Source organism: Choloepus didactylus, chromosome 3 (assembly GCF_015220235.1).
Source record: "Choloepus didactylus isolate mChoDid1 chromosome 3, mChoDid1.pri, whole genome shotgun sequence".
Classification (NCBI taxonomy): Eukaryota; Metazoa; Chordata; class Mammalia; order Pilosa; family Megalonychidae; genus Choloepus; species Choloepus didactylus.
Window position 1 is genome coordinate 80628142 of NC_051309.1, and position 16469 is coordinate 80644610.

At 32.6% G+C, this 16469-nt stretch overlaps 1 protein-coding gene across 4 annotated transcripts in view; it reads left to right on the forward strand.

Annotated features, from left to right (window-relative positions):
• Positions 1-16469, forward strand: part of USO1 (USO1 vesicle transport factor) — a 121389-nt gene that overhangs the window by 81173 nt on the left and 23747 nt on the right. For all 4 annotated transcript variants that reach the window (XM_037829999.1, XM_037830000.1, XM_037830001.1 and 1 more), the window contains 7 exons: positions 4765-4875; positions 5185-5303; positions 5455-5636; positions 5888-6009; positions 8573-8711; positions 14024-14187; positions 14483-14572. In XM_037829999.1, coding sequence (XP_037685927.1) covers positions 4765-4875; positions 5185-5303; positions 5455-5636; positions 5888-6009; positions 8573-8711; positions 14024-14187; positions 14483-14572 — 927 coding nt within the window. The remainder of the gene's footprint in view (positions 1-4764; positions 4876-5184; positions 5304-5454; positions 5637-5887; positions 6010-8572; positions 8712-14023; positions 14188-14482; positions 14573-16469) is intronic.

The following is a 16469-nucleotide window of genomic DNA, read 5'->3' on the forward strand; positions in this document are numbered from 1 at the left end:
GTGTGGCTGGGGATGTGGGAACGGGGGGGACAGGAGTAGATGTTATCTGTGTTTGGTTTTGTTTTTGGGTTTTGGTTGTTTTGGTTGACTGACTTCCTTCCTTCCTTCCTTCCTTCCTCCCTCCCTCCCTCCCTCCCTCCCTCCCTTCCTTCCTTCCTTCCTTCCATTAGAAATTGTAACTTTTTGCCTGAGCACAATTTAGCATGATGTTAATAACTTGCACACACATATTTGGCTGCTTTAGACTGCAGAATTTTTTAAATTAGGGTAAGTATAAGTATACATGTCAACCATTTAAAACGGAATTTTTTGGAGATGTAAATTATAACTTTTTGCCTGAGCACAATTTAACATGGTGTTAATAACTTGCACACACATAGTTGGCTGCTTTAGACTGCAGAATTTTTTATATTAGGGTAAGTATTTTATAAGTATATATGTCAACCATTTAAAAGGGAATTTTTTGGAGATGTAAATTATACATGGTAAAATTCACAGACTTTATGTGTTCAATCTGATGAGTTTTAATGGTTGAATACCTTCCTAACTACCACCAAAATTAAATGTAGACCATTTTCATAATCCTAGAAAGTAAATCTGATCAAAATATTCTAGAACCTCATTTTAGTACTCCAACACTACAAGTTTAAGATATTAGTTGAAATGCTTTTTTTAAACAGTGCAAAAATATTAAAATGGGAAATTTCACAAAGTAGGAATAAGAGAAATGTTGATTTCAAAAATGCAATAGAAGAAACATAATAGCTTATGTCAAAGATTTAGCTTCAGTTATTTTGTTTGTGGTTACCTCCATCATGTAAAATCTGTGGTTTCTAGTAAACTAAACCCTCAGAATGCTATGAAACTGTAATTTCAGTCTCCAGTTGTTTTTCCAAATCACCTCAGTGGTCAACACACTTAAACACCTAAACAACTGAGTGCAGTTTAGGCAGAAAGTGGGACATGGCTTTCTTTTAGGTGTTCTAGGAGTTTATCTTCCAAGTGTTGATCAGATGATCGGAGAGCAATATATAGAATATTTTGATAGCTTCTAATGGACAATTTCTAATTTTATTTTTTTGAAAGATACAGCAGCTTGATCAGGATTTTATTGGATTGATCTTATTCTTAACACTTTATCATGGTACACTGGACAAATACCATAGCATTTGTGTTCTTTTAAAGCCTTTTTTCATATGTTTATTTGTGTCACTTGTTAATAGTTTATTTTTCTTTTCATGTTGAAAAATTTAGAAAAATAGAAAGTAGAAATAGAATAAAATTCATCATGGTTCTAATAAGTATTTTCCATGTTAGACTCTAAATCAACATCACTTACATGATTGCATAGTATTTTGCTAAATATATGTATCATAGCTATAGCTAAGCATTTCCTTATTTTTGGACATTTCATTGTCTTTTATTTTTCCCCTATTATAAATCATGGTTTGAACATCAAAATAAAATAGTCTTACAAAAGAGCATTATTGACAGTTCTCACTTTGCATGGTTCCAATATGCACAAGTTTCCGTTAATTTAGTAATACAAGGACTGCTTATACTTCACTGAGATAAAAAAAAATTATCCCAACAATTATATTATATATATATATATATGTTTTTGTTTTTTTTTTTTTCGCTTTTCCCAGTTCAAACTATTCTGCTTTCTATTTTAAATTTGGGACATTAGTTCTGCTTTTAATATGTTAGTATGTAGAATCATGGATATGCAGAGCTAGAAGGGATTTTAATAATAGTTTTAACGTTTGTAGGCCCTTACTGTGTGCCATGCACTATTCTAAGCTTTTTATATATATTTATCCATTTAATCCACTTAATAACCCTATCAGGTGTAGGTATTAACTATTATCCTATTGAAAGATGAGGAAGAGAAGTTAAGTAAATTGCTTACATTTTCATGACTATTAAGTTGTAGAACCAAGATATAAATCCAAGCATTCTTGCATCAGAGACTATGCTCTTAGCCTTTCTGACTGAGATCATTTTATCCAACTGTGCCTCTCTTTACTAAATGAGGAAGGTAGGGCTCAGACAGCATTTTGAACTTGTACAAAGTAGGACAGTATAAGATTTGGTTCTTCTAACTCCCAACCAAATGTCCTTTCCACTGATACCATACCACCTCTCTTAGAATTAAAGCCTCAGTTCATTTTTTAAAAAATTGTGTTTTCAAACTGAGTAACACAAAAACATGGTTTAGAAATCAAAATAATATAAAAAGGTATGTGATTAGAAATCTTGGTCCCATCCCTACCCAAGTGCCTTACCTCCTATTATTCACTTCTATAGTCTTTAAGTGCTTTTTTTAAAATATGTATCCACTGTTCTGTACCTTGTCTTTTTTCCCCCATTTAATACCATTTTATACTTCCAGTAGCAATTTTTGAGATTTCGTTATATTAGAGTGCCTGTTTCCTCACAGCCTCAGCAACAATGTGTTGTCAAACTTTTGTATTTTAGCCAGTCTTCTGAGGTGAAAAATGATCTCAGTGAGTTTATGTTTGCATTTCTCCTACTTAAATGTTGAATAGCTTTTCATATGTTTATAGGCCATTTTAAACTTTTCCATGAACTTTCCTTTCTTATATTTCATATCCTTTGCCCGTGTTTCTGTCGAGTTGTTAATCATTTATTGTTTTGTAGGAACTCATTTTAATATTAGGGAGTTTAACCCTTTGCTGTGATACGTCACAGATTTTTTTTCCTACTATGTCATTTGTCTTTTGACAGTGTTTTTTGTTTTGTTTTGGCCATATATAGTTGAATGTATCAGGCTCTTTATGGCTTCTGCGTTTTAAGTCATATTTAGAAAGGCCTTTCTCACTTCAAGATTTTATGGAATTTGATCATATTTTCATCTCCTAATTTCTGGTTTTGTTTTTTACATTGAAGTCTTCCATTTTTCTCAATGGACTACATGCAATATGGATCAGCTAATCTTTTTCTAGATAGCTATCTGGTTGTCCCAAGACTCTTAAGTTCATCCATGACCCATTGATGGTTGTTTATGTGCAACCTTTTTCAGATAATAAATTCCCATTTGTATATGGGTCCATTTCTGGTCTTTCTATTCTATCCCTTGATTCCGATCTATGAGCTATAGTATAGATAGTATAACCCCTCATTACTCTTTTTTACTTTTTTCAGTGTTCCCCAGTTATTCTCACTTGTGTATTTTTCTATATGAACTTGAACATCAGGTTGGTTAGTTCCAGAAAAAAAAATCTGTTGGTATTTTATTTGGATCACATTAATTTTTCAAATGAACTTAGAATTAGCATCTTCATGATGTTGAGTCTTCCTGTCTAAGAACATGGTGTCTTTCTATATATTATGTCTACTTTTGAGCCCTTTAAACATTTATGTCTGCTTCCATGGTTAAAATTTTCCTCATTTAGAGTTTGTACCTTTTTGATTGGGTTTACTCCTGAGTACACTTTATCATTTTTGTTGCTATTTTAAATGGATGTTTCATTATATCTCTCAGTGGTTATATTTGACTTTGCTCTTTATCCTTCAATTAGACCTTGAAAGAGTGCACTTCTGTTTTTGTTTACTTAGACATTAGCCAGTGATTTGATAGGATGCACTTGTATATATGATGTTTGTGTATACTATATTTGGTACCTGCAAATGAGTATTCCATGTAATAATAAACATCTTATAGATAACTTGAAATAACTAAAGTTATAAAAACATAGTTATAAAAACATAACTTGAGTACTTAGTTGTAAGTTCTGTATGACAGGTTAATTGAAAATAATTGTGTACTTTTTAACTTCAGTTTTCATAGGTAACATGAATATATATTGTGGGCACAGTAGTGACAGAGGCAAGGAGAAGTAAAAATAATGTATCACATAAAAAGTATATTCATACTAAGTAATGCTTACTTGGCAAATCATTTGAAGAGGCCTAGTTTGATCTTGTTTAATTCAACACTAATTGAATAGATTATAGAAAATAGATTATAGAAATCCAAGGTGTTGATATTGAGGTTCCTGAAATTAGAAAGTGTGGGTCATAGAAATTTTTCAAAACACAGTAAGGGTTGCTTTAAATCTATTATTTGTCTATGTCTTTGAATAATTGTATTTTTTATATTTTACAAAATTACCTCAAAATGATGCATTACTGTGTAGATTTCCATTTTTTGCCAAATAAGCTTTGTTTTTCTTGAAGCTTTTCTCAGTCATTTTTGTGAGTTTTCATTGTCTGGCCTGTTGTCAATGAGTTTGTAGCATGGTTTATATATTTTCTTGGCAGAGAATATATTCTCCCATGGAATTTGGCTAAATGGTTCAGGAAATTATTTCTTTGTATTTTGCTTAATGTTTTTTGAAGGAGGTAGAATATGTCCTGTTTTCAGGAACTTATTTTTAAAATCCTGATTGAAACAGCACCAAAATTTTCAGGTAGATTTATGTTACTGTAAAGCATTTTAGGATTGATATATTTTTTATGGACTCATATCATAAATTCTTTCATTAGCAGACTAGGTTTTTCCCACTAATAGTATTTTTATATAACACAGCATGTGCTTATGAACATGAATAAATTTTAATATCTGCTCTTTTCATTTTTTGGAAGTACAGGGTATGTAGGACACAAAAATGCATTTTCAGTAATTTTTTTTTCTGGATTCCTGGCACATCTTTTATAAAGGGAGGGATCTTAGTGCAAATTTGGGTATAAAAAAATAAAATGAATGGAAATAGATTTCTGCCAACTTATCTGTTGCAGGGAAGCAAAATACAGACAAGAGTTGGATTATTAATGTTGCTTTGTACCTGGTTAAGCAACTGTCCTATTGCAGTAACACATTTTCTTCACAATTCAGCCAATGTTCCATTTGTATCCTTTACATTTTAGTAAAATACTTGTAAGTATTTGTCTTTTTATCTTTTAAAATTTGTTCCTCTCCATTGGCAGTAACACTATGCCTAACATGTTTGAATTCTTCACCATCTTACCTGTGTTGCAACAGTTTAAACCATTAAACTGGTAAGATGTTTGTTTAAGCTCTGAGTGTGTGTGTACATACGCACACACTGCCTGAATATACACAGGATTTCTTGTATGAAGTATATGTCAAACTCAGATTGCAAAATAAAATTTTCTGGGTACATTATGAATCATTAGCCTCCTTAACAAAGATTTCAGCTGACAGGACAAATTGCAGAAAATCTTGGAGAGGAAGAACAGTTGGTCCAAGGCTTATGTGCCCTTTTGTTGGGCATTTCAATTTACTTCAATGATAACTCACTTGAGAACTACAAGAAGTAAGTAAAGGAAAATGCTAGGGTAAAATGACTTGCTAATGTCATCAAGAGATGATACCTTTTTTCTGCCAAAGTATAATGTAGACCAAACTTTTGTTTTGTTATGGACTTCATTTTGTTTCTAAACATCTCGATATGCTTTTCTCGGTAGAGAAAAATTAAAACAACTAATAGAGAAGCGGATTGGCAAAGAGAATTTCATAGAGAAACTAGGATTTATTAGCAAACATGAGTTGTATTCCAGAGCATCTCAGAAACCACAGCCAAACTTTCCTACTCCAGAATACATGATATTTGATCATGAGTTTACGAAGCTGGTAAAAGAACTTGAAGGTAAGACAAAACGCTGTATATTGATAATCATTAGAAAGTACGTATGATTTTATTGTGTATGTATATCCTGGACACATGCAGCTTTTTCCTGTCTCTTGGTCTGTAGCTCATTGTAGCACCTTCAGCTTTCAGTAAGGTAAGAAAGATTATCTCTTATCTGTCATGAAGTTAAGCCATAAGTTTTTACCGATTGTCATAATAAAATAGTGTTTAACATATTTAAAACATTTTAAATCAGCTTTCCTTTACAGGTGTTATAACTAAGGCTATTTATAAGTCCAGTGAAGAAGATAAGAAAGAAGAAGAGGTGAAGAAAACATTAGAACAACATGACAGCATTGTGACTCACTACAAAAATATGATTCGAGAGCAGGTAGGTACTAATGAATTGTACACACGCTCTGATGTACTAATAGATGGTTTTATAGTATAAGGGAGAAAATTTCCAGGCACTTCAAATGAAAGTGGATACAGAAAATAAAATGCTTTTTTTTCCCCTAAATAATTCAATATTATCTGAATATTTTACCGAATTGAGCACTTGTGTGTGCTAAGCACTGTGCAGTAAGTTGTGGATATAGGCATGAATCAGATGTGTTCCCATATCACAATCTTATGGAAAGATGAACCCATAAATAGATTATTGTAACACAGCATAGTATGTCATATTAAGTCCAGTGATAAGGATAGTTGAAGGTCCTATGGCAGCACTGAGAAGCATTTAATTTAGCTAGCTAGAAGCAGGGGCTTGGGGAAAATGGAGAAGTGGAGTCATTAAAAAGATGAATAGGAGTAAGATAGACAAAAACAGACGTGGGAAAAAGAGGCAGGAGGTGAAAAACTGCATGATATGTTTGACTTTATTGTTACATGGTGGCTTTGTAAAGGAAAAATTTGAGGGGCAAGGCTAGAGATAGTAAGCCAAGAAGGAGGTTGTTGAGGTAGGCTAGGGGAGAAAAATAGGACACTGTTGATGATAATAATGGCTACTGTTTGTTATTTACTATGTTCCAGGTGCTCAGTAAGCACATTTTAAACACTATCTCATTTAATTTTCACAACTTCCCTACAAAGTAGTTATTATCTTTAGAATAAATGAAGAATCTCAGACTTCAGAGAATTTAAACTTGCCCAAGGTCACTCAGTAACTGGTGAATAGGACCAAATACAAGTAGGTCACTGGTGTGTGACATATGGGGGACAAATTTGAGAAATATGTAACCTAGAGATGATAAAAGTGGTCGGACTTGGTAGTAATTGGATGTGGGTGTGAAGGAGCAGAAGGGGTCAAATATGATCCCTAGATTTCTATCTTGGGTAACTGAATAGAAGATATTAAGTTAGTACAGAGAAGAAAGTTGGTGTATTAGAATGGATAACAAAGAGTTGAGTTGAAACTGCCTTTTCAAAATCATCAGGTGATATTTTCTTTGCAGGTAAACCTCCATTACTTGCACTGTGCTGAGCACCTTAAACTTTCCATTATGTTCTTTCAAAGTATATTTCTTGGTTTTTCTTTCATTTAACTCCCCATAATGATATATAACTTTATGTGAATTCTAGCAAGTGCTACAGTATTATCTGGAAAATGAAATTATTAATGTTGTTGAAATTCTAGTATCATAAAAAAATACATTGATGGCAGTCCATGTGGGGCATATGGCTTTCCCTTCCCTGCACTGCCCTCTACCCCCGCCTGCTGATTATCCACAGTTTGTGGCAGTTGTGGCAAGAAAGAGCACAGGTTTCATGGTAGAACCCTGTAAACTGAGAATTGTAAATTGTGGAATTGTCAAGGGTTTTTACAATTTGTATTATTGAGATTGAAATTCTAAGAAAGAATAAAAACATAGTGGAATATTTAGCATTTAGTCCTAGCTTTTCATTAGAAATTGGAATCATCTCTGAATGATCAAAATTTGTGTCATCAAACCACCCATCGTTGTTAGGATTTTTCATCTATATCTTGGTACAAATATGAAGTCATTTCCAGTTGGTAAAATATAGTATCTTTGGAGTAATAGAAAATAAGTACTTGGAATGTATCAGCTTACACTTGGAGCTAAGAAATACAGATGATTTTGAGGAAGAAAAGTGACTTGACATAATTATTATAATGACTGTTCTTTAGAAATGTTAATTTTAAATATCTTCATCATTTAAACGCTATATGGAAATTAGGCAACAAGCACCTAGAGCTATAAAATGTTTATAGCCTTTGAATGACATCTGAGAATCTAGCCTAAGTTAGATTATCCAAAATTCAGGGGGAAAAAAACTATATGAACTAAGATATTTATTGTGATATTAATCATTTTGATCATTTACTCAGATATTATAATTATGAAAACTAAAAATATGAGAAGATTATGATATATTAGTAGATTAGAGGTTACGCAAGTATATAAAATTGATTACGAAAAGCTTAAAAATCATGGATTAGGAAAAAAACAAGAAGAAAATAAAGAAATAGATCAAATTCCAATAGTAGTTAGATTAGGATAGTGAGAGTTGGAAGGTTTTTTCCTTTATTTAGTCTTCTAAATGTTCTATTAAAAATAATATACATATTTTTGCATACATACATATACTAACTGTCTGAAATAGTTTTGGTGTAAGTTTCCTGAATGATTTGATGCACCATAAATAAAGATTTTTTAATTTGATTTTTTAATTGCACTGAGATTGCATGCAGTCAGTCTTATGGTGGTTATTAAATGGGACCTTACTTGAAATCTTAAAGCTCTGCTGCTTTTTAATTGGCCTTGGTACATATATTAAAGCATTACTGCTTAATTATTGGATGATTTTTGGAACTATTGAGTACTTTTAACATCCTGACCCAAAGTAATCTCTTAATTTTTAGTTTGTTCATCTTCCTAATGTTAATTAATTAGTATGAATTTAAAACACTTGAATTATGTCTTGTTTCACAGGATCTGCAGCTTGAAGAATTAAAGCAGCAGGTTTCTACATTAAAGTGTCAAAATGAACAGCTCCAGACAGCAGTCACACAGCAGGTGTCTCAGATTCAGCAACACAAGGATCAGTATAATCTTCTTAAAATACAGCTAGGTAAGTGTAGCTAGCCTGCTGATTGATTTTAAACTGTATCTATATCTGAATCTGTCTAGTTATCTGATCTGAATTATGTATGTATGTGTATATATATGAATATTACAGTGAGTTCTGCTTCTTGAAATACCTTTGGGAGAAGGTGATATGAGTTTATTAAACTGATTCAGATAACTTTTCCCCTCTTGTAGGATGATACAGAAAGGTTATATAATAAATATAAATAAAATTAAATGAGTGTTAAGTCCACAAAATTGTGGTTAATCATGTTGATTCAATTCAGACAGGTATGTCTGTAAGCCACAGTTTTTCTCCTTATCACATCTTTTTTTGGACTGACATTCAGATAATACTTAATGAAGTTTTCATATATATATGTTTATTTAATTCTTGAATTATCATTCCTAATTCACAGAAGAAACTGAGGCAAGGAGACTTTTTTCTTATCCATAGCAATGTAGCTAAAACATCAGGGACAGGACCCAAATTCAGGTTTTCTGACTTTCAGAATTCAGCACTTTTTCCATCCTTCTGTCATGGTTACATATACATGAAAAATATTCTATATGGGTAGTTGTATTTAAGTAGTACTTGAAAAAGAAGTCAAATGAATATATAATAAACAGTTCCAAGTACTTTCCAAGCTTGTTCACAGTTATCGTTTTAACTTCCTAATGTGCAACAGCTTTCAAAGGGTTTGAGGAATCATATCAGCTTTGAGTTGTCACGAGAAATAGAGTAGTCTCTGCTCTATAAGATTTCTCCTTTCCGTAACTCAGAGCATGCATATTTTGAAAATTTATTTAATTTTAATTTTGTATTAAATTATATATGCATATAGTCAAGCAGCTCAACAGTGATTGTTGTATGAAACAGCAGACTGTAATGCCCTTCACTGTACCCCAGAGGCAACCATTTTAAACTACTTTTGCTAATTCTCTGTGGTTTGCTGTCATATTTCCAAATAGCATGCTTATATTACTATATGTTGATTTTTCAGTTTTAGTCAGTATTTATTTTAACTTTTACTATGGGAACTGGGATGTTTAACTCTCTTCCATCCCTCTACTCTAACCATGTATACTCACACATCCTGTCTCCCTATCTTCTTCTTTTATTTTTCCTTGTAATTTTATTGAAATATAGTCACATACCATGCAGTAATCCAAAGTGTGCAGTTGTACACAGTATTATCATATAGTTGTGCTTTCATCACCACAATCAATTTTTGAACATTTTCATTACTCCAAAAAATAATAATAATAAAAATAAGAGTAAAACTAAAAGTAAAAAAGAACACGGAAAACAACTCATCCCCCTATTACTCATTTCCTTTTTTTGTCCCCATTTTTCTACTTATCTGTCCTTACACAGATAAAGGGAATGTGAGCCACAAGGTTTTCACAATCACACAGTCACACCATATAAACTATATAATTATACACTCGTCTTCAAGAATCGAGGCTTCTGGGTTGCTGTTAAATGGTTTCAGGTATCCCTTCTAGATTCTAAAGCACTAAAAACTAAAAAGGAATATCTATATAAAGCATAAGAATAACCTCCAGAATGACCTCTTGACTCCATTTGAAATCTCTCAGCCACTGAAACTTTATTTTGTTTCATTTCTCTTTCCCCTTTTGGTCAAGAAGGCTTCCTCAGTCCCACAGTGCCGGGTCCAGACTCATCCCAGGAGTCGTGTCCCATGTTGCCAGGGAGATTTACACCCCTGAGAGTTATGTCCCACATAGGTCTTCCCATCTTCTTAACGTAGTTATTTCATAATTTTGATAAAATAAGTACATGGTGTTTATATCATTAAAACTGTATAGGCCCAACATTGAGGACTGGCAGTTTGATGTGCTGCACCCTCTATCATGGGACTTGCCCTTATAAAGCTCATCACTGCAAAGGAGAGGCTAAACCTGCTTGTAATTATGCCTAAGAGTTCCCCCTTGAGTATCTCTTTGTTGCTCAGATGTGGCCCTCTCTCTGTAGCTAAGCCAACTCGACGGCTGAATTCACTGCCCTCCCCACTATGTGGGATATGACTCCCAGGGGTGTAAATCTCCTTGGCAATGCAGAATATGACTCCCGGGGATGAATCTGGACCCAACATTGTGGGATTAAGAACATCTTCTTGACCAAAAGAGGGATATGAAATGAAATGAAATAAAGTTTCTGTGGCTGAGAGATTCCACATGGAGGAAAGAGGTCACTCTGGTGGGCACTCTTGTGCACTATATAGATAACCATTTTTAGATTTTAATGCATTGGAATAGCTAAAAGTAAATACCTGAAACTATTAAACTGCAACCTAGTAGTCTTGACTCTTGAAGACGATTGTATAGCAATGTAGCTTACAGGAGGTGACAGTATGATTGTGAAAGCCTTATGGATCACACTCCCTTTATCATGTGTATGGATAGATAAGTAGAAAAATGGGGACAAAAACCTAAATGAAAAAATAGGGTGGGAGGGGGGTGTGTTTTGGATGTCCTTCTTTACTTCTATTTTTTATTCTTATTTTCACTTTTTCTGGTACAAGGAAAGTGTTCAAAAAATAGATTGAGGAGATAAATGCACAACTATAAGAGGGTACTATGAACAACTGATTGTACACTTTGGATGATTGTATGGTATGTGAATATATCTCAATAAAATTGAACAAAAAAAGGCAAGAACAAAAACAAACAAAAAATACTGTGTAGGCACAGTTGATACCTGAGCCATACAATGATCACATTTCCCTGTCTTAAACAACTGTTTGTTTTCCCAGAAGTTAATAATTATCTTTTTTTTGCTTAGATTTCTTTATGCTTACCATTATTTAAAACCCAAACTCTTTGCCAGCTGCCTGAATCTTACCTGTTCAGTACATTCATGTACATCAGGTATTGTCAGTTTCATCGTATTGAAGACATTTTTCCTGAAGCCATCTGGAGTCACTCCAATCTGGACTGATACATAGCTGTCATCCTGGGATCCTCCTTTACCATAATCCTTAGGACTCTCATCCTCTCTCCAGTGCTAAATTCCTTATTTTCTGGATCCTAGATTTCTTCTGTCACATCTTGTCTCTTGTTTTGTTAGAGCACCTCTACTAGTTGCTTTCTTTCTAAGAAGTATTTGAAGAGATAAATTTTTTTTGAGACCTTATATGTCTGAATATGTCTTTCTTTTACTCATTTAAATGATAGTTTGGCCAGGTAGACAATTTTGAGTTGGAAAAAATATTCTCCCAGAATTTTCTAAGTACTATCCTACTGTCTTCTGGCTTCCATTGTGGGTATTCACAAATCTGTTGGCATTCTGATCCTTAGTCCTTTGTGTAAAACTGTTTTAGTAGAGAGAAACTAGAAAAAATGTGTATGTTCAATTTGCCATCTTTACCCCAAAGTATGTACCTTCTAGTAGAGGAAATTTTGATGTGAGTTACTTTTTAAAAGCCTTTGGTAACCCCACTCCTGGTACAAAAAAAAAAAAAAATAGCCTTTGGTAGTGAAAATTTTGAATTGTCTACCGATTAACTCTCTAGAACCATGAACTCCTTTAAAAAAGAAAAAAAAATTAGCCAAGGATTCCTTAGAAGTAAAATAAAAAGGGAGAAGTTAATTTTTTAGGGGATGTTTAAATAGAGGTTTACCTCACTTAAATTTAAAACATTAAAGCCAAGAAATATAAAATTACATTAAATAAGCATAATCAATACTCCAAAACATGTTTCTGGTTCATATTTTGACCAGTTAGGACTTATAGGGAAAGGAAGAAAATAGAAATAGAATACCTGACAGTGAAATAGATTCGGAAGAGCAGCCTAGGAGGTTCTGATATGTTCTTGTTATCCTGATACCCATTTGGTTTGTGGACTTCAATGTTTGTGAACTTATCCTTGACTTTTGAAACAATTAACTGAGGAACATAGTTCATAACTCCTCAGTTGCTTATACTTATTTTCGTATTTTCTTGGCTACAATTATAGTGTCCAGGTCATTCTACCCCTACGAGCTTGGACAAAGGCAAACATTTTCTTGTGGACTAGTCATTCCCTACCCTTTAATCAGTCACTAGGACAATCATGTAAATAAGAGTTTGAAGCAAGATAGCTTGGTAAAGAGTAGTTAGAAACTGTATCATTAGAGTTTGAAGTCCAAGCTCCTGGCTACAGAGTACAATCTCCTGAGGAGTTTTTTTTAAAATACCAGTCCTCAGGCCCCACCGGAGGTTCTGATTTAATTAGTCTGGGATGGGGTACAGACAGCAGCAATTATTACAAGCTCCCCCAGTGACTCTAATGTATATTGAATTGATGACCTCTGATCTGACCTTTCAGTTTCCTCATCTACAAAATGGAGATGAGAATAGCATCTATGTCATGTGAGAATTAAATGAAATAAAATTTATAAAGTTCTAGCTCAATTCTGGATGCATTGTAAGAGCTTAAATATTTATAAATAGTATTATTTTACAGGCCTTTTGATAAGAGTGCTAGCTACTTAGAAACATAAAGTTTATTTATGTGAGGCTTACTTAAATTTTCACAGAGATCTCTTTTTTGCTTCTTTTATTTATGGCGATAATTTGTAGGTTATTTTAGTCCATACAGATTCCTTTGTGAAGATTTTGAAAAGGGATTATTTTCCCTTATATGAACTGATAGAATTGGGATTGTAACTACTTTTTTTTTTTTCCTTGTGTTTTTTTTTTCTTGTTGTTGTTCTTATTAGAGAAGTTTTGGTTTATAGAACAGTCATGCATAAAATACAGGATTCTCATATACCACCCCACCTTGTATTGGTGTGGAACATTTGTTAGGATTGATGAAAGCACATTTTTTATAATTGTACTATTAACTGTAGTCCATGGTTTGTCTTAGAGTTTACTGTGTTTTGTAGTTCAATGGCTTTTATGTGTGTTTTTTTTTAATTTTTATTCTGTTACCATATATACAATCTAACATTTCCCCTTTTAATCATATTCAGAAATATATTTCAGTGCTGTTAATTGCATTCACAGTGTTGTGCTACCATCACCACCAAAACTATTTATTCCTTAATCATGGATCACCAACCATACAGTTTATGCTTAGTAAGACTGTGGTTTTTCCTCCCAGAAGCCCAATAATACCAGTAATATCAGCTTACTATTTCTATCAGTACACTATTTTGCAAAGATGAAATGTGCTTGCAAGAATAATGCCAAGGTAATTGAATTAAGGAAATTATATATTTCTGTTTTTATTTGAATCTTCTAGTTCAAAAATGAAAAACTTAAATTTTATGCTGACTTTTCAAATTTTATACCTGTTGTAATAGGAAAAGACAATCAGCCTCAGGGTTCTTACAGCGATGGGGCTCAGATGAATGGCATTCAGCCAGAAGAAATTGGTAGGTTGCGAGAAGAAATAGAAGAATTAAAAAGTAATCAGGAACTTTTACAAAGCCAACTGGCTGAAAAGGACTCTTTGATTGAAAATTTGGTAAGAAGTAAACATTAGACAGTTTAAAATAAGAGATCAAGAGTAATTCTCATTATCTTGCTTATTTGTTTTGCTGGATCCCCTTGATTTCTCCCTTAAGCCAGAATATAATATTAAGATTTTAGATATGAGCTTTAGAGTCAGTACCAGTACTTCCTAGCTAATTGAATTTGGACAACTTAGTTAACCTCTTTAAACTTGTTTCCTGATCTATAAAATGTGGTGGTGAATGTATGTTGTCTTTTTCTGTCTTTTTAGACTTAATTTATTTCATAGTTTATTTCTATATTTGTAGAAGTCTTCCCAAACATCACCTGGGACAAATGAACAGTATTCAGCAACAGATGCAGCTAGAAGTTCTGAACAAGTTGCTGAATTAAAACAGGTAAATATTCAAGTTGATCCAAATTCTGTTTTTTTTTTAATTATAGTCAGATGTAAGCACAATTTGATAGTTATGAGAGTCATTTGAAATATCATTTATTTAAATTACACATTAATGTGTTTTACTTTTTATGTTATTTTCCAGTGGTGTTTTCTTTAACACATCTGAGCATTTCACCCTGATTATTTGTACATTATCAGTGTACTGATAATTAAGGAAGTTCTTCTATATAAAGCTGTAAATATGAAGATGTAAAATCTTATGCCTAGTTTTCATATACTATGATAATTGCTTGGCTAAATAAATGTATCAGAGGTGTAAACCATTCTACCTAGAAAATGATAAGCTTGTGCATATCTCAATTAGATGACTCCAACTGAAAATGAAATACTCTCCTGCTGTGGTAATGTATAATATCTAGAAAAGCAAAACGCAACTTTTTCCCACTTGGTTTATTAATAATATTTGTAAATTTCTATTAAACCAGTTAGTACAGATTTATCTTTGTCCAATGAGAAAATTGAATGTATTTGCTCAGTGAAAGAACCGGAAAAGAAAGAAAGGAGCAGTTTATATGTAGAATTAAATACTGTAGTAATTGAAAGAAAGATCTAGAAAAGTAGCAGACCATTCATTAGCATATTATCTGTAAACAGGTATTTGTTTCTTTTTAAATTCTTTCCTCCCCTCTTTCCTTCCTTCTTATTATATGAGGAAATCATGCTTCTTGTTAAAAAAAAAAAAAAAAAAAAATGCAAGCACTACAGAAGTAAGGAATGAATGTTACGATAGGTCCTAACCAACCTAGGATTTCTTCCTTCTCTCTCCACTAGTCAGCAGGTCCTGGCCCATGAACTGAGAGAACAATGACTTACACAGAGAAACCAGGTCTTATTTTGACAGTATCTGTGTACCTTAAAATACATTATTAAATCACTAATTAAAAAGTAATCACTTGTTGTTAAGGATTTCCAACATGTATCCACAATGTTTTGTTCATGTGGGAAGATTAATATACTAGCTTGTGTTTTTTAAGTCTGCCTATGCTATAACTGTATTAAAATTAAAGGGGATTAAATTATTAATATATAACCTTAGTTTGTAAATCCCCAGTAAAAGTTTTTACTCTTTACATATGTTTCTCAATGAAACTTTAGATATTTTATAAAAGATAATTACCTTTTATTTTCTTGTATAAATTTTTAATTTAGATTTTTAAGAGTATTTTAAATGACATTTTAAAAAATATATATATAGCTATGTTTTTATATTTATACTACATGTTTTTAAAATATATAGCATGTACTCTATACTGTATAAGGAAGAAAACCAAAATGGCACATACTCTTACTGCTTTTACGTAACTCATTTTAATAACCAAAAAAATCAAAACAAAGAAAAGCCACATGTGTACATGATAGAAATTTTAAAAACAGAAAAAGGAAAGAGCTTCTTACATGCAGCCATCCCAGTAACTTATCCAAAGATAATCATTTTTCAACAGTAGACCTGTCTTTTAACAGAGAAATAAATAACTTTTCCAGTTCGCTGACAATTCATCGTAACGTCATACAGATGTTTGTGTTCTTTATTTGAGACATGTTTGCATTAGAGGTTCTTAAAAGTCCTTAACTCACTGTCAAACATTAAAATACTGTTGTTCTATATGCCTGCAAAATTTTTGGTTATAGAATAAAATCTTACAAAGATAATTTGTAGAATTTTGCTCCTGACCATTGCAAAGTAATTGACTTTAGACCAGCCTTCCTACCATAAACAACTAGACATCTGGACGAGATGTTTGAAATATCTGTTTACAGACATTGCAGAATGTGATCCCTGAGAGAGAAAGGAAAAAGTAAGATGGGAATTCTGTGAACACTTTGCCTTTTTATTG